General features: G+C 51.2%; 6 protein-coding genes across 8 annotated transcripts; 3 read left to right on the top strand and 3 right to left on the bottom strand.

Annotated features, from left to right (window-relative positions):
• PPTG_01031 (hypothetical protein) lies at positions 1-3,867 on the bottom strand. The gene has a single exon (XM_008892631.1). The coding sequence runs from the start codon at positions 3,853-3,855 to the stop codon at positions 349-351; it is 3,507 nt and encodes a 1,168-aa protein (XP_008890879.1). The 5' UTR covers positions 3,856-3,867; the 3' UTR covers positions 1-348.
• A 30-nt stretch (positions 3,868-3,897) lies between these two features.
• PPTG_01030 (hypothetical protein) lies at positions 3,898-6,608 on the top strand. The gene has a single exon (XM_008892630.1). It carries the CDS (start codon positions 4,021-4,023, stop codon positions 6,454-6,456), a length of 2,436 nt encoding a protein of 811 aa, XP_008890878.1. The 5' UTR covers positions 3,898-4,020; the 3' UTR covers positions 6,457-6,608.
• A 500-nt stretch (positions 6,609-7,108) lies between these two features.
• PPTG_01029 (TKL protein kinase) lies at positions 7,109-10,101 on the top strand. The gene has a single exon (XM_008892629.1). The coding sequence runs from the start codon at positions 7,177-7,179 to the stop codon at positions 9,994-9,996; it is 2,820 nt and encodes a 939-aa protein (XP_008890877.1). The 5' UTR covers positions 7,109-7,176; the 3' UTR covers positions 9,997-10,101.
• Positions 10,102-10,113: 12 nt separating this feature from the next.
• PPTG_01028 (hypothetical protein) lies at positions 10,114-11,568 on the bottom strand (the record flags this gene model as incomplete). Its single annotated transcript, XM_008892628.1, has 8 exons — positions 10,114-10,248; positions 10,301-10,426; positions 10,479-10,682; positions 10,740-10,955; positions 11,007-11,089; positions 11,217-11,265; positions 11,326-11,401; positions 11,471-11,568. 8 exons carry the CDS (start codon positions 11,566-11,568, stop codon positions 10,114-10,116), a joined length of 987 nt encoding a protein of 328 aa, XP_008890876.1.
• A 252-nt stretch (positions 11,569-11,820) lies between these two features.
• Positions 11,821-15,985, top strand: PPTG_01027 (trehalose-phosphatase). 3 transcript variants are annotated; one of them, XM_008892627.1, is made up of 8 exons: positions 11,821-13,186; positions 13,254-13,569; positions 13,637-14,170; positions 14,238-14,448; positions 14,511-14,623; positions 14,685-14,845; positions 14,910-15,159; positions 15,230-15,985. In XM_008892627.1, exons 1-7 carry the CDS (start codon positions 11,895-11,897, stop codon positions 15,154-15,156), a joined length of 2,874 nt encoding a protein of 957 aa, XP_008890875.1. In that variant the 5' UTR covers positions 11,821-11,894; the 3' UTR covers positions 15,157-15,159; positions 15,230-15,985. The 3 variants fall into 3 exon arrangements, with proteins under 3 accessions (XP_008890875.1, XP_008890873.1, XP_008890874.1); XM_008892625.1 differs by having other exon boundaries at positions 14,910-15,985; XM_008892626.1 differs by having other exon boundaries at positions 14,238-14,623; positions 14,910-15,985.
• On the bottom strand, positions 15,166-16,908 carry PPTG_01026 (hypothetical protein; the record flags this gene model as incomplete). The annotated part of the gene is made up of 1 exon (XM_008892624.1): positions 15,166-16,908. The coding sequence occupies one exon, from the start codon at positions 16,906-16,908 to the stop codon at positions 15,226-15,228; it is 1,683 nt and encodes a 560-aa protein (XP_008890872.1). The 3' UTR covers positions 15,166-15,225.
• Positions 16,909-17,023: the final 115 nt, after the last annotated feature.

Here is a 17,023-nt window from a genome sequence, read left to right as displayed (position 1 = left end):
ATTCTTATCAACCAACCGTGTGCAGTCCAATGAACTTTGCATCTCTGTTTGTGGACGTCCTTTCTTTCTGATTAGTGCTGCCCAAGTACGTCAAACTCATGCACGTGCAATCATCCTCCAGATAAACGCTCTCATTGGCAGTGAATCACTGCCACCACAACCTAAATCTCCCTTTTGAATAAGCCGAGTTTTGTTGACCAGTGATCACAATGAGCGAGGGTCATTGCGAATGTAACAACAGTGATCACGATCGCATCGTTGAATTGTCATCAAGGATATGATAGTACTACTGCAATCAAGTTGACGCATACCCTTGCTTAAGACAGGAAATGCTATAGTACTGACCGGTCAGTTGTCGTACACGTGCACTGTTCCATCCGCTAGCGTCAATTCACCCTGACCGTTTAACGCGACATGGTTGTTCTCCCACTGCCCCACAAAGCTCTCGCCATTAGCGAAAAAACCAGAACCTGTTCCGTGTCGCTTACCATGCACCCACATGCCATCGTACAGGTCACCTCCAGCGTATTTGCAAATTCCGCGACCGTGAGGTCGACCTCCCACACATTCGCCAGTAAATTTACTGCCGTCTGGGAACGTGATGGTCCACTCGCCGTCCATGGGCTCGTCGCGACACCACTGACCTTCCTTGATAACTCCCGAGCTTCCGATCGTGAGTACACCTGGTCCTTCGCGACATCCACGATGCCATTGGCCCACATAGCGATCATCCTGAGTCGACGTGAAGGTTCCCTCGCCTTCCTGAAGATCATCTTTCCACTGTCCCGAGTACCTTGAACCATCAGAAAACACTGCATCACCTAAGCCCTCACGACAGCCATCACGCCACTCGCCTGAGTACTGTTGTGTCAGGTGATGAACAGTAGAATCCGACGGTAGGTCTACAGGAGCGATCAGCTTGCCAACGCCATGTTTCTTGCCCTGAACGAACTCGCCTTCATAGATATTTCCCTCTGCGTCTGTGTACTTCCCTGTACCATGAAAGACATTCGCTCTCCACTGTCCACTATACGTCTCTCGTCCACCACTAATCACGCAGTGCCCGTAACCACAGCGTTCGTCATTCTCCCAAACACCATCGTAAATAAAATCTTTGGAGCCCGACGTCAATATTCCGCTACCATGACGTAAATCTCGCTGCCATTGTCCGTCATAAGTACTTCCTGTTGCACGTTCAGTGAATATACCAAAGCCGTCTCGATATCCGTCTTTAAATTCTCCTTCGTATTCGTCTCCATTCGGGTAAACATGTCGATGTGTTCCACTCATCGGATGTTCCCTTTCACTTTCATTATAAGCTGACGGGCGCTTTGGTGACGAAGGAGGTGTGTTTGGTGACAGTGAAACATCTACAAACCGTGACGGAGACCGCACAGACTTCACAAATACACTGTGTTGCCATTCTCCCTCAAGTATCGCTCCATCCGGGTTAACACAAACCCCTCGACCTTCTCGAAGGCCGTCTACCCACTCGCCAGTGTATGCTGTGCCATTGGCGAATTTACATGTTCCTTTACCCCATGGTCGTCCACGACGACATGAGCCTGAATACTTGTCACCGTTGGCGAATGTGATAAGCCATTCACCATCACTGACCTCAACTCCACGTTTCCAAGCCCCCTCGCGAGTCGTACCTGAGGGTTTAGAGAAAGACACACCTTGGCCATGACGTAAGCCCTGCCACCATTGGCCTTCATATCGATCTCCTGATGCCAGTACAAGCACGCCGTTTCCGTGACGCTTTCCTCGATTAAAGGCGCCGGAATACTCTGATCCATCCTTGTACTTGCACGAACCGATACCATGAAACTTCCCCTCCATCCATTCGCCTACATACTGGACCACATCTGCCATTTCTCCGGGCCTAGACTTCGTCAGATTAGCTACGGTTAATTTACCAGCTCCATGTCTAACACCATCGCACCACTCTCCGTCGTACACGTCACCTTCGCTGTTAACGTACACACCTCGACCGTGGAAGCGATTAGCGCGCCACAGGCCAGTATAACTCTCTCCACCACCTGCACCTCCACCTCCCCGTCGTGTACTGTGTCCTTGTCCACAGCGCATGTCATGCACCCATTCGCCATCGTAAATGTATCCTCCACTCGCTTTAGAAGTCAACATTCCTCTACCATGTCGCTCGTCATTAAGCCACGCTCCATCGTACTGATTTCCTGTTGAACGTTCGATATACACACCATATCCTTCACGTTTACCTTCGACAAAGTCGCCTTCGTACTCGTCACCATTCGGATAGGTATAAACTGCGCGACCTTCATTAGGTGGCGGTCTTCGTATTCGAGAACGACCACTAGAATCATTTCTGGTAAGTCTCCGCTGACGCGGCTCTTGGTCTATCCACTTGGTATAGTTGCTTGTAGTTTGCCACGACAGTGTCCAACTCCAGCCATAATCAGCGCAAAATCTTGAGCGTGGGTTGGGAGGTTCCTCTTCATCCGCGTATACTAAACTTCCCAGTACCGGAGCCGCTATTTCCTCAAGCATCGAACGGAACGAAGCTGGAAACAAGTCACCAATGGCAGAGCTTTCCTCCGTATCTCCGTCAATTTCATTCTCAGTTTCTGCGTGGAGATTGGCTGCCACTTCAGCGTCTAGTAGTTCCTCGAAATACGAACGACATTGAGCCAAAACCCACTCATTGTCGCGAGTACGTTGGCCTGCAATCGGCAAATGAATGGGAGCTACTGGATCAGTAAATCGTCGCGTCAATCCATCAGCCAATGCCGATGTCTTCGTACCGAACGCGAAAGCGCGTTCACTTGTGGCTGTCGGGTGTGCCGTCACCTCTCCAGCATCCAAATTCAACACGAGATCAAGCTGCGCGCTCTCACTCTTCAGCAATAACGGGTTATTTGTTCCCAGCAAGAATCCTCCAGTCCACTTAAACACCTCCCTTCCTTGTCTTAAATCGCAGCAAGGTTGTACAGTAAATACCTCTTTATTCTCTTGCAGCAGCGAATGTGTTAGTTGCGACGGTAACATCGCCAGGAGAGCCATCACCGCTGCTGACGCCGCACATGCGCTAGCCGAGTAGCACACCACTCTCCCTTGGATCAGCAACGCATGCAGCGTCGCCACCACGTCACTGCCTCCAAGTCGTCGAACCATCGCCGCATTCGGCAGCAATCCACTCTCTATCACTGTCTGCTTTTGTAGCGTCTTGTAGAACTGCTCAATCTCCTCGAAGTTTTTGTCTTCCTTTTCCTCAGCGAAGACTTTGACTGCCACCGCTCTTAACTGAGCGCGTAACCCTCCGAAAATCTCTAGCTTCTGCGACGTAATAGGCGTCAGCAGCATCAAGAGCCGCTGTTCTTTGCTGTTCCTGGTTTTAGTATCTTCAACAGCGATTCCTAGAGTTTGATGTTTGATGTTTTCACCCTTTGGCACACAGAAGAACACACCGGCACCTTTAGCATCGGCGTCGGCTGCCTGCATCTCTCGACTGAAGAGTTCTTCGTCCTCCTGGTCGTTTAAAGTATCATCGACTTCGTCTTCGAGTTCGAAGCATAATCCAGCGTCTATTGAGGTGACGGATAAGTCAATTGATGATGCTAAAACGCGGCCATAGTGTAGTAGCTGCTGTTCGCTTAGTATCGACGCCTCAGAGTCCAGTGGAGGGACAGAAAACTCGACGGATGAGGTCTGCGCTGCATTTTCGGCGTTTTGAGAGCGAGTTGTGGACGAAGATTGAGAGGACACACACACGACGCATAGCGAGAGAAGTTGAGGCTGCCAAGTACCCGGGAGGTAGCTACTGGAACGAGTAGGGGGCTGTGGACGAGCACTGATCGAACCTTGATCCTTGGTCATGGTTTGTGAGTGTTAATATGTGATATAGATACGATGGATGGAGATTTTGGGATTTTGTGCACTTCAACATCTCAATTTTTAGTCCGAAAAGGCAACTTCCACGAGCTCCGGAAGGTGCTGCATGCTGCTTGTTCACTTTCTGCTGTTGGTTCTACAGTAAAGACAATGATGCAGCAAGACGAAGAGGACGGCGTGCCCTTCGACATGTTCAGTTGCGGTAGCGACTTCAGCCGAGAATACTACGCGTCGATGCACACTCCACCAACGCGTTCCCAACCTCGTAGCGATGCTCTACCACCGCCTAGCAACTGGACGGTACTGTCATCTCTGCGTCATACAGCCATCCTCGGAGAGCAGAAAGTGAAGATGCCGCTACTGATCCGCGTCCGTGACGCAAGAGTACTGGCTGGAGCTGCTGCGTTCGTGGCTGCACTGATGCTGCTCGTTGGGGTCTTCACGGAAGGAGTACCAGTGGGTTCTCGCGACTCGGTGGCGTCGATCGACGAGCTTAACAAATATAATTTTTATACCGGTACAATTGCAGCGACGCTGGCCAAGCCGTTCGAGATGGCACTCGCGTTCTTCGTTCCAGTGTTGAATTTGGCGCTCTCGCCTCGGAACAGCTTACAGAACGACTCGATGGGCTGGAGAACCCTACAGTTCTGTACACAAGGCACTCTGGTAGCGCTGCTGACTGGAGCTTTCAGTACTCTTAACGTACAGCAACTGGATCCAGAATTGATGCCTGTGATCATCGCTTCCGACTTGTCGTCATCGTTTTCGACGGGATCGACTGTAACCAGCAGCGATGTTGCATTTTCGCTACGACCAACAGCTGACACACTACTGCGTAGTGCAATGCTCCCGGTGTATGTCAATACAACCGAGAGTGTTTGCCAGGGCCGTGGAGGCTGGCCGAACATTGCTACGACCTACGCTTTCTTCGCCAACGACTGGCTGGTGAATCTGCTCCCGGACGGTCGAGAGACCGAGTTCACGTTGCATACGAACGTCGGTGACATTGCCTCCGATTCAATCACCGACGGCAAAAATGAAGCTACCATCAACGGATTCAATGCTACCCTATCGGGTAACCTGCTGCTGTACGCGATGTTCTTCTCACAGACGCTACTGGCGTGGAACGGGCTCTCGTACCTCGAGAATAACTCGCTAGCTCAATTCCAAGAAGAGGTAATAATCTGGCGAGCATTGGAAGCTGTTACCGAGGTCGACTTCCAACTAGCTGCAAGTGCCATGCTGCAGACGACACTCAAGGAGCAGTCCACGCGTCTCGGGTTGGCGTTTGACACCGTTGCAGCTTCCTTCAACACGTCACACGTAAAGTTGTCGGAAGACATTGAATTTGACACCGTCACGATTGAGATCCCTTTCGACGAGCATGCTATTGCGGACAACAGATCACCAACGAGCTCAAACTCGTCTCTTCTCTACAAGCTTAACTCCATTACCGAGTGCGGCGAGACGGCGTGTTTGATCCCGCCACCTAGAGACTCATTCTCGCCCACTGAGACGTTGGGGGATACTGCCTACACACAATGGAACGTTGAGCCCCAGATCCAGGCCTTCGCAGCCTGCATCTTCGAGGACGGTACCGAATTCATGACAGTAGACTACCTACACGGCGCTAGCTGCACTCGCCGATCCTCGACGTCGTTCTTAATCTACAGTTTTGGGCGTCGGGTGGTCGCCAACGACGTGACAGTCGACGCGTCGAGTTCCTCGCGCGTTGTGGAGGTGACGAACATACAGCGCTACCACACGATTACACTCGGCCGGCTGTCCTGGCACACGAAAGATCTGGCCAACGACTTCAATGCCGCCTGTGGCAACAGCACGTGCATGGGGATCAGCTTTCTGCTTGATAATGCTTCATCTTTGGCTTCCGCGCGATACCTGGTCGTCGGTGAAGAACACCTCCCTGTTGACTCGTTAGGCGATTTCGATGGACTGTACTCGCGGTGGACCCCACTGGCAATGGTAACGACACCAAACGACATGCAAGGCGATCTATTATTCCCACGGAATGTCCGTAATGGTCTCAATTGGGACCTCGACGGACAATGCTCGACCAGCGTGGACGTGTTCGCCACACAGGTGGAGCAGAACCACTGGTACATGAGTTACGGACTGCAAGAGGCGTACACAGCGGCGCTCTTCCTGCTCTTCCAGAACGCTGTCGTTCGAGAGGAACAGCAGAGCGTCGACGGATCTCGAACGCTCAACTTCGATGGAAGCATTACGCACGTGACACTGGAAGCACGGATTCCATTTCCGTCCGCTCTGATTTCCATTGTTGGCAGTGTCATCGTACTAGCAGGAGCTCTATGCATCGCCGTCGCTGGCCGACGTAAGGAAGGCACGATCCAGCGAGATCTGGGCGTGGAAGAGATCGCGAAGGTGCTGCTCGTGGATCATCGCTTTCCAAGGCTCTTTTTGGATTGCACACTGGACGACCCAGACGCTCGTGTGCGCCGTCCGCTCCATACTTTCCACATAAGTGCGCTCGTGTTGCACCATGAACCACAGCCTAGCAGTAACAATGATGCAGGTGTATTCATCCAGTACCCACCTCTCACGTGAATCTATTGCCCAGCGATGGGAACTTGGTCATGGTTCCCCTTAGCTTCAGCATGTAACATAAAGCAACACGAACGTAACAGACTCAAGAGATCTACAAGAATCGCTCCGTTGTCTAGGAAAACCACAGATGAAGTGGCGTTAACAACAAGGCCAAAGCCATCGCAGTTCATGTCACCTTGTGTGTTGCAAAGGACAACACATAACGCCATGTTGGTCGATGCGATTACGCGCGCAGTTGACAAAGACAACGACACGACGCCATTCGGTGGCGCGTCAAGTGGGCAAATCTCCACCGGCATGCCGTGCTTACGCAGCGTCACTCACAGGCTCGGCGTCCATGCTTGGAGTCGATGGTATGCTTTGGTGGCACCGTCTGGCGCTTTGAGTCAATCGAGTTGCACCTTTCAGCCACAGGCAGAGGCGACGCTAAAGGTATCGACAATGTATAACGAAGATATTCGAACGCTTGGGGCTCCGCCCGTCAGAGTGTCGAACTTCCATCTCACTAAGGCACATCAAGTTGACTTGGCAATTTGGCAGTCCACCCTCATTCAGATTCGAACAATTAGAGTGCACTAACCCATTGCATACAGTTTGCAAGTATAACAACTGGCCCGATTTCGTACTTATTCGAATATCTCTCTTTTTCCCGCAGGTCAGGACAGTAGAGAATAGGCCGGCCACAGGTGAGGAGCTACACCACACGCGCTCCTTGCTGCCATGTCCAGCAGCGGCGACGCCATCACGAGCGAGGACTATGGCAACGTGGCGCTTTTGTACGCGAAGCTGGTGGCGCAGGTCTTGTCCACGCTCATGAGCGCCTTCGTGGGCACGCGCCACATTCTGCAAGTCGTGGCGTTAAAGAAGGAGATTCGCGCCAGACGTCAACTACAGACGCCCATGCTAGCGGCAGCCGACCACCGACGACGCTATCCGGGGCGCAATTGCGATTCAGCCCCTCCCACAGTCCTGAATCTCTCGGACGGCATCCCTCTTTCGAGTCAACAGAGCGGCCATACGAGTGGCACACAGTCGAATGCATCCGACGACTACAGACGCAATCGCCAGGCCTCGTTCCTGGTGAGGGAAAGGGAGAACGCGCTCTACGCGCCCATAGGCGGACCAGACCTTACGACCAACGAGAGCGACGACGATCGACCGCGAGTCTCCGTAGCCTCGAGAATCCTCCGCGTCATGTGTATCACAGACTTTATCTTCTCTTTATCGGGTGCCGTCGTGACGGCCGTGGAGCTCTGGGCTCCCGCTGCTGGCAGCAGTTTCCAGCTCACGTTCTGGGCTCAAGCGCCACACTGGTGCTCCCAAGTCGCCAGCTTCTGCTGGGTCGCTACGTTGGCGTTATACATCGCCAAGCACAGGAACCGCGCGAGTTTCGACGTAGCAATCGCCCACGCGATTATCTGGATGGTTGTCGTATTCTATTGGGTTTTGGAGCTCTATTCGAGTTACTACGAGACCAAAGGCTTCGTGAATGCCGCTAAAATCATCTGGAAAGTCATGGCTGTCTGCTGCTTCCTTATTATCACCTTCTGTTGGTTAAATTTCGCGAGACGGTGGAGGAAACAGGAGCGACGCAAAGGCGCTTACGTCGTGTCCAAGCTGGCGTCCTATACTCTGGCGTTTTTCGTGTTCGTGGGGCCCATTGTGGTCACCGACTTGGCTCTAGGACTCCACAGTTCAGGCGAAGTTATGGACACATGTTCGGTGATTCTAGCCATGTGGCCTTTTGTAAATGCAGTCATTTACCTCACCAAACCCACACTGTGTCTCAAGCTCTTCCAGTCCAAGCCAAGTCGAGGTCAACGTGGACAATACGACTCAGCCGACGGACAAGGGAACGGCCTTAACAGACTAGGAAGTCGACGGTTTATGAGTGCCGGGAATGGCTCAGCAGGTACAGCAAATGGAATAACAGGCGGGAATTCAGGCGATACAGGGCAGAAACTACTGATGTCGCCGTCCCATCATGAGCTTAAGGGCTTAGAAATCGGCGATAAGATCGGCGAAGGTGTCGCTGTGGTTTACCTTGGGAAATGGCGTGGAGCTAACGTCGCGGTGAAGATGAAAGCCGTGCTGGCAGCGCTGGAGAGTGCAGCAGATATCGCCGAGTTCCAACACGCCTGTAATGTCGAGATCCAGGCTGAAGCTGAAGTTATGCGAGGCTTGTGCCATCCAAACATCGTGCTGTTCATGGAAGCTGGCTTCTATCGTGGATCGATCTGTATTATTTCAGAGTATTGCGCGCGTGGATCACTGCGTGATGTACTGAAACAACAGACACCGGACGTTAAGAACCTGAATTGGCCGACCAAACTGCGTCTGGCGCTGGGAATCTCGCATGGAATTCAGTATTTGCATAACGCCAACCCGCCAATGATCCACCGAGACTTGAAGTCTCCGAACGTACTGGTGGACGACTCGTGGCACGCCAAGATCGCGGATTTCGGTACACTTCGCTTCTCAGAGATTGTGTCATCGGCAGCACAACTTCAGTCGTCGCAGATTAAACCCAGGAGTTCTGCAAAAGTGCCTGTGGTTGAGATGACAGGACTGGTGGGTACTACGCGCTGGATGGCACCGGAAGTGATGCGAGGCGAACGAATCTATACCAGTAAAGTGGATATCTACAGTCTCGCGCTGATCTTGTGGGAACTAATTGAAGGGAAGCTGCCGTTTGAGAACACGCGATGGAACCACGAGGTCGAGGACTTTGTGCTAAAAGGCGTTCGTCCCAACATCCGTGCGGATTTGTGTCCACTGCGTTGGAAACTACTGATCGTGACGTGCTGGCAAGCCGATCCACGCGAAAGACCCACGATCCAGCAGGTTATTAACAGTCTGCAGCGAATTGGACGCGAGGAAGTGTGGGATCCCACAGGTCCGCGGTTCACAGGAGTTAGTCAGCTGGGTACATCCATGTCTTCTTCGATGTCGCAGTCAATGTCGTCGTCGTATCTCGAGTCTCCGCCTGCTGGACCTATTGGACGTAACTTCAGTCGGCATCCTGCTGCATTGGATGAGAATCATGCAAGTGAATCGGACTCTGATGCGGAGAGCTTTGCAGAGGAGTTCTCGTACGTTCCAACGCTCGATTCCCTGGCATCTCCAGCCATTCTGGGGGCATCGGACGCTAGTTCGAAGAGCTCCAAGAGATCACGTTCGAGGTCGCGTCATGGCTCCATGGAGACGTCTGCTAGCAGTCGATTGAGCTGTGTAAGCACAACTAGCAGCACTGTAAGTATGGGCGTCAACGACAGTGGATACTTTGGTTCAAGCGGCCATGGCATGGAACCAAGCGCGAGTTCTATCAGTGTTGGTACTCTCCATGGCAGTACGAGTTCGTCCATCAGTGGTCGCTCAGTGGGGAGCTCACGGACGCCCAAGATCAAGAAGAAGCGTCCAGAGTGGCGACGTCGTACCGACACGATCCAGGAAACGCAGCCGACGGATCTTCTCAACGCTCCGCCACACACGTTTGTCGAGTCTTCGCCGAATGGAACTCCATTCATCGTCAATATTTAAATATCCGGATCAGGGTGGATGTAAGGTATGAGGCTAGTAGCTCACCGTGTTTTGTTGCTGTTTTACAATGTGGTGCTTTCAGTATTCACCGGTGTTTAACCCCTACGTGTTTTGCTTTTATTTCTTTTTCTTCTTGCCACCTCCTTTCTTGCCTTTCTTCTTGCCTTCAGCTTTACGAGCGCGATTGAGTCGTTGAAAAAGGTCTCCTGGAAGTGACGCGTCCACCATGAAAGACTGAAGCTTCGTGTTCTCCTGGCAAAGTTAAGTTTAAAACAAATACTCTCAGTAGTGACTTAGGACATACCGGTGCAAGAGCTGGTAGTAGGACGTTAGCACCGTCGGGTTCGATCAAGTTGAAGGTGAAATCCACGTGTGCCAGAGCTTTGCTTCGAATTAGAGCGTCGCGGAAGGCCGTGAGCGCCTCGATATTCTGTAAGATATAATGTCAGCGAAGATGTCATAGTAGTGTATGCGCTACGTACATTTCGGATGCCGTTGTCCGACAAGTTTAGTGTGACGAGTCTCTGGGAGCGCGCGAGTCCAAGTGAAAGGTGATGCAGACCTTCGCCTTCAATGTTGTTGCCGTTTAATGATAACACCTCGATTGCGCACATTGGCAAACTTATGAGTTGTGCAAGTTTGATACAGCCATTCGGGCCGACATCGCAGTAATCGAGGTGGAGTTGCTTGTCGACGTGAAGGTAAGAATTCTATCATAAATCCACTAAACACGTTGTTTTTACCTTTAATGCTGAGTTATTGAAGAGCCCGTCGACAAGTACGTTTATGCCTGCATCGCCGATTTCAAGATTGTAGTCGAGGTTGAGAGTTAACACACCGGGTGCTCGTTGTAGTGATAACACGTCGGCCAGCGCCTTGCATCCTTGCTCTCCGATGCCGCAATCCAATAGCTCGAGATACGCTATATTAACGTCCGAAGCAGCTTGCAACAGACTTGCCTGCTATTTGTTAGTGATAGGGTGAGGTGTACATAATCTACGCAGACGTACAATTGCAGCGGCACCTTCGTTCCCGATCTCTTGCTTCCAGATACGAATGTATCGGAGCTGAGTGTATGGTCCATTGCTGAACCCTGGACCAACGCCGTGAACATGATACCGTCAAGGAAAAGCTCACTCAGAAATACGATACAAACATCGACCACATGGTACTAGCTAGGTGTAGTGGAAAGGATATCATAATTGCCAGTATTAATGCACGAACGCCGCCTGGACCAAGCGTACCCACGTTTTCGCCTTCAAGAATGAGCTGTAACAAGTAAAAATTACCAGATTATCTACCGGAATTTAGCAATTCATTGGCACTCACGTTCACAAGATCTCCATCTTCCTCCTTGCCGCGGAAAATCTCGTTCACGTGTGGGTTCACCAGAACGCCAATAGCTCTACACACGTCAGTTAGCAACGTTTGGCCATTCCACATCACCAATTCAGAAATATTGGTAGCCTCTCACTTGCAGGCTTTGCCGTAGTTGGCCGCAACAATCTGCCGCGTCACGAGATTCTCGTCCACGACTGCCGTCTTTGGTTTGGGCTTGGCCTTCTTGCTCATTTTGCAACGATCAAGTGCACATGAAGCGACGCCAACGACAGTGTAAAAGTAGCCATGCCCAACGTCAAGCAAAGATGTTACTTGACTAGTTACGTGACTTGCGACTATCGATTTCCATTACGGCTACCCAGATTTAAGGCCCATCAACCCGCAAAACAACCACTATCCATTTTCACAGGTCAATCTATCTTTCTTCAATCCAACCTACATAACATCATCTTGCGCTATTACACAGTCTATAGTTCTACCGCAGGATATCTTGTTTTTACCCTTGTTGAAGCTCATTGTTCGATAAACCTGGTACCCGAGTCGTCACCTCCGTCCTCATGGGGTCTCCTGACGGCTGGACACCCGAGACTCCGGTCATCATCGCCGCTAACCGCCTACCCGTCCGCCTCTCCAGGACGTCCGACGGCCAGTGGCGCGTCGAATGGGCCGGAGACCGCATGATCGAGTCGCAGAATACTCTATCTCACTACGAGATCTCGGAGCGCGCCACCATCAAGTTCGTAGGCCGCGTAGTCGACGTGGACGTGCCATTCGAAGAGCGTCAACAGGTCGAAATATTACTACGCGAAATCAACTGCTTTCCGGTGTTTCTCGAGCCTCAGGAAGCCAAATTGTACTACGAAGACTACTGCAAACAAACACTCTGGCCAACATTCCACAACGTCGTGGACGTCTACAGTCCCGTGGACGTGGTACTAGATGTCCAAGCCCAGCAACACTTAGCACCCAGCGCCCAATTCTGGAATCCTAATTGGCAGAAAGTGGCGTGGCAAGCGTATGCCAATGTGAACCAATTGTTCGCACACAAAATTTGTGAACTCTACGAACAGGGCGACGTCGTGTGGGTACAGGATTACCACTTGCTGTTGACACCGAGCTATATTGTACGGAAACTGAGAGCTGCCAATGTGGGACTGTTCCTACACGTGCCTTTCCCGTCCTCTGAGGTGTTCAGGACGCTGTCGATGAGGAAGGAACTGCTGCGAGGCATGCTAAATGCCGACCATATTGGCTTCCACTTGTTCGAGTATGCAAGGCACTTCATGTCGGCCTGTCGACGGATCTTGGGGCTGAGTTACGAGCCCATCTTGAGAGGACAATTGGGTATCGACTATGGAGGACGTCGAGTGGCTGTCACCTGCAGTCACATGGCTATTGATGTACAGAGGATCGAGGAGACTTTGGTCAGTGCTGATGTACGGGATATGGTGGTGAATTTACGTCAGAAATACCGGGACAAGAAGATTTTCGCTGGCTGTGATACGATCGAGAGACTCAAAGGTATCCCATCCAAGATGCTGGCGTTTGACGGGTTTCTTTCGAGATGTCCGGACTTTATCGGGAAGGCTGTACTGGTGCAGAAAGGAATTCACAGACGAGGTCGAGTGACGGATTATGTGCAGAGCAAGAAGGAGATTGAGCAGGCCGTGCAGACGATTAATAACAAGTATCGAGACGTGGCGAAGGGGAATGTGGTCGACTATGAAGAAGTGGATGAGTTCCCATACAAAAAGCGTGTGGCTCTGTGGCGTGTTGCTGATGTGCAGATCACTACAGTACTACGAGACGGACTCAACACAACGCCGTTCGAGTATATTGCCACTCACAAGTATGATGATAGAGTATGTCTAGCCATTGTTTGTTGGCTGACCTGTGTGTTGTGTCCCGTTGTGTAGAACTTCACCTGGTGTGTTGATCTTAAGCGAGTTTTCTGGAAGTAGTCGCCTGTTAAGCGGCGCGTTGACTGTGAACCCCTGGGAGCTGGATCAAGTCATCGACGCGCTCCGAGATGCTGTGTACATGCCCACGAACGAGCGAGAGCATCGACGTAATTGCGACTTCCAGTTCGTGGCAGCAAACCCTCCGCGTCGATGGGCCAAGTGCGTTCTGACGGACATTGTGAACGCTCGGAAGAAAGAAGAGGCGTTCGTGTACATGGGCACGGGATTTGGTCTGGATTTCCGCTTGATGGAAGTCAGCGCTCAATTCCGGGTAAGTTACATAGCTTTTACTCATGAAAATGGACTTTTACTAACTACTAGAACTGTTTTTGAATTAGAAATTGACAGGAGAGGAGCTTGCTCCTGCCTATCGAACGAGTACGAGCCGTGCGATCTTCCTGGACTATTATCGGACATTAGCTCCTGACGTATCAAAACTGATGGGTGTGCGGTGGCCTGACGTGCCTTTGAGCGCGTTATCCACACTTGAACAGTTGTGTAAAGACCCTCGAAACACCGTGTTTATCGTCAGTGGCTGCAACTGCGACCTTCTAACACAGAAGTTCGGTGGAGTACCAGGTTTGGGCCTCGTGGCAGAACACGGATACTTCATCCGACGAGCGGTCCTAGGCAATAACGCTCGCATCGGACGCCCGTGGGAAAGACATGGAGATATTTTGCAGTCAGACGGAGGGCATCAACAATGGCGCGTTAAGGCAGAGAAGATTATCCAGCTTTACGTTGATCGCACGAATGGCTCGACGCTTGAGCTTCGGAGAAGTGCCGTCCTGTTCCGGTATGGCAAGTCCGACTTTGACTTTGGCGCATTGCAGGCAGCAGAGCTGAAGGAGCACCTCGAGGGCGTCTTTGAGGTATGAATAAGGACTAATTAGTTGATTCTAGGCGGAAAAATCTGACGTATGTTTGCATATCAAACAGGGCTGGCCGCTGAATATTATCCAAGGCAAAGATTACATCGAAGTGCGACCGGAAGGAGTTGGCAAGGGCAAACTGATCGGCCACTTGTTGAACAAGATGCGCGTCGATGGGAACCCGGCGAATTTTGTTCTGTGCATTGGAGATGATGTGGCCGACGAGCTCATGTTCGAGCAACTTAAGACGATGGTCGCTCACGAAGAGCTTCCAAAAGGTGAGTACTATTTGGTAATGAACTCGTCGCAGATTTTTGTAATGATAACATTCATGTTGTAGACAAAGTATTTACATGCACAGTGGGTCAAAAGCCCTCTAAGGCCGAGTTCTTCGTTGACGACTACACTGACGTGATCGCCCTGTTGAAGTCACTTAAAGTGGTCGCTACAAAGGTACTTAGGCGTTAAAACGGATTTTATAGTGCGTTGACTAACGCTTCTGTCTTATGATCAGTCCAACCGGAACTACTCACTGTCGGATATGCAGTCGTTTGTGCGAGACACACGTCCGTTCCTTTCATCATCGTCGCATGGTACCGGTGGAGTTTCCAGGAGTGCGACGTCGGATACCGTGATACGAAAGTCTTCTAGTCGCCACGCACTCTACAATCACTTGTAAGTGGCGTCTAAATTACGGATGTGAATCAACGTGAACTCATTTGTTTCTTATGACGTATAGGACGCCTGTGATCGAGGACCAAATCATATCCGCAGATGGAGGAGTTCGGTCTCCTTCACCGAAACGCCACAAGAACAAGTGGTTGAATCTCCTACAACAAGTAGGCGTCGTTGCCATATTAGTCGGCATTCTTCGATGGCGTAGCGGGGTGAAAAACCCTCATGAAAAGAAGTTGCTGATGTACCTGGTAGCGTCACTTGGCATCGCCTGGTCCATCCAGCGTCTACGATCAAAGCCACTCAAATAACAAGTAAGGACTCTTAACTAAGTGAATTGATGTATCTCCCTGAGTTTAACCTGCAGGACCGGTGCTCTTTTAGACGTTGATGCCATTTTCAGCGCCCCATTTCTTCATGATGCGCACAATGTACTCGACTTGCGGGTTATTATTCGCTTTGAGGATACTGAGCACTTCCTCGAGTTCCACTCGTGTCGCTTTCCCCGCCACTGCACGCTGGAAAACACCCACACAAGCGCCACGCTTGCCTTCCCAGTACTCCGGATCCGGGTCAAGTCGTTCTAGAATATCAAATGCCTTCGCAGCGTAGAGGAATTCGCCCATTTTGTAGCAATCATGAGCGATGAGCTGCAGCAAGTTGAAGGAATCGTCCGAGTTGTCGAGCTTTAAGTACAAATCCCAAGCCGCTGACGGATTGTGGTTCAAGATGTAACATCTCGTCAACCAACTCACGTAGCAGTAATCGTGGCGATAGTCTTCTTGCTGCACACGCAGCAGCGTTTCAAGCGCTTCTTGGTGCGATCCAGTGTTACACAACGAGATTCCGAAGTTCCAGTTGAAATCATCTTCGTTGTAGAGATATTGTTTGATGGAGTTGAGGTAGATGTTGACGTCTTCGAACTGTTTGAGTAGGTAGAAGCACGACGCCATACACTGGCGTCCAGGGATGGTATCACACTCAGTAGGGGAGGACCCAACGAGCTGGAAATACTGCTGTGCTGTCTTGATATGCTGCCGAGATGACGTTGACTGGCCCAATGTAGCGTGAACTACACCTTTGAGAATATATTCCTGCGGTGTAGATGGCTCCACGTCTTTAATAAGGTCATATGCCTCCTGTAGCTTGTCGTGTTTGAGGTAGTACACTACCAGATTGAGTCGAGCTTCAGGTAGAGCGTCCACAAACTGAGGGAGCACTCTCAACGCGTGCTGTCCGTCCTCAAACACTACCATGTTATGGCTCACTAGATCGTTCTGTTCAATGTTGTAGCCACGATCAGTGAGTGTCTTGATCTCATCTTTGGCTGCAGCTCCGTTGTAGAGCTTGAACTGGTTGCAAGCCTTGACGTTCACAGCCACGACACTGTCGGGAAAGGCTTGGAGATAAGCCTGCATGATCTCGAGCGACACGTCGTAGTAGTCGAGTTTGTAGTAACACATGGCTACATACACATTGAGAGCGATATCGTCTCGGTTCTCGAGCAGAAGGCGCTTGTAGATGTCTGTGGCTTCCTGGAAATGGTTCCGGAAGTAATGGATCGCTGCTAGAGACAGCTGATCCTCCTTAGAGTCTGTAAGTTGTTGGTGATACACTAATAATTTATCCTCATCGCCTAATTTGTGGGCACAATGGAAGAGCAGGCGGTTCTGAAGTGGACCTGCGGGTCCCTTCTCGGCCTCTTTGGCTGCCTCCTTGTACATTTGCAGGTAGAAGAGACAGCAGGCGCGATAGAGGAAGATCTCAGGCGTGTCGTCTACGTCTCGCAGTTGCTCGTAGGCGTCCAGTGCGCGCTGGTAGTTGCCTAGATGGAAGGACGTGTAGGCGAGCCATAGAAGCGTCTTGCGCTTCTCCTCCGCCTTGGCAGGGCCCGTCACTGCCGCTGCGTCATCGCTCTTGAGATTGAACTCGAGGATGGCCGAGGCGCCCGTGAAGTCCCTCTTGGCTATACATTCCTCTACGGTCGGACCTTTCTTGGTCTTGACGCGCGCGATCTCCTGCGCCTTGGCGCGCTGCGTCTGCTTGGGCTTGGCTACGTACATCTTGATAATGGCTACAGCGTCGCTTCAAGATCGCCGTCTTCAGTCATACCACCAACTCATGTTCACCACATTACATGGTGATGTGAAGAACATGAATTACGTACGATACACTAAT

This window comes from Phytophthora parasitica (assembly GCF_000247585.1).
Source record: "Phytophthora parasitica INRA-310 unplaced genomic scaffold supercont2.1, whole genome shotgun sequence".
Classification (NCBI taxonomy): domain Eukaryota; phylum Oomycota; class Peronosporomycetes; order Peronosporales; family Peronosporaceae; genus Phytophthora; species Phytophthora nicotianae.
The sequence above is the reverse complement of the archived record's forward strand: the minus strand, read 5'-3'. Positions and strand labels throughout refer to the sequence as shown.

Bases quoted from the DNA above. Each gene is read 5' to 3' on its own strand.
- PPTG_01031 (XM_008892631.1), bottom strand. From the start codon at position 3,855: ATGACCAAGGATCAAGGTTCGATCAGTGCTCGTCCACAGCCCCCTACT.
- PPTG_01027 (XM_008892627.1), top strand. From the start codon at position 11,895: ATGGGGTCTCCTGACGGCTGGACACCCGAGACTCCGGTCATCATCGCC. The intron at 13,187-13,253 runs GTATGATGATAG...CCCGTTGTGTAG, and splicing joins GAGTATATTGCCACTCACAA to AACTTCACCTGGTGTGTTGA. The intron at 14,624-14,684 runs GTACTTAGGCGT...TCTTATGATCAG, and splicing joins TTAAAGTGGTCGCTACAAAG to TCCAACCGGAACTACTCACT.
- PPTG_01030 (XM_008892630.1), top strand. From the start codon at position 4,021: ATGATGCAGCAAGACGAAGAGGACGGCGTGCCCTTCGACATGTTCAGT.
- PPTG_01029 (XM_008892629.1), top strand. From the start codon at position 7,177: ATGTCCAGCAGCGGCGACGCCATCACGAGCGAGGACTATGGCAACGTG.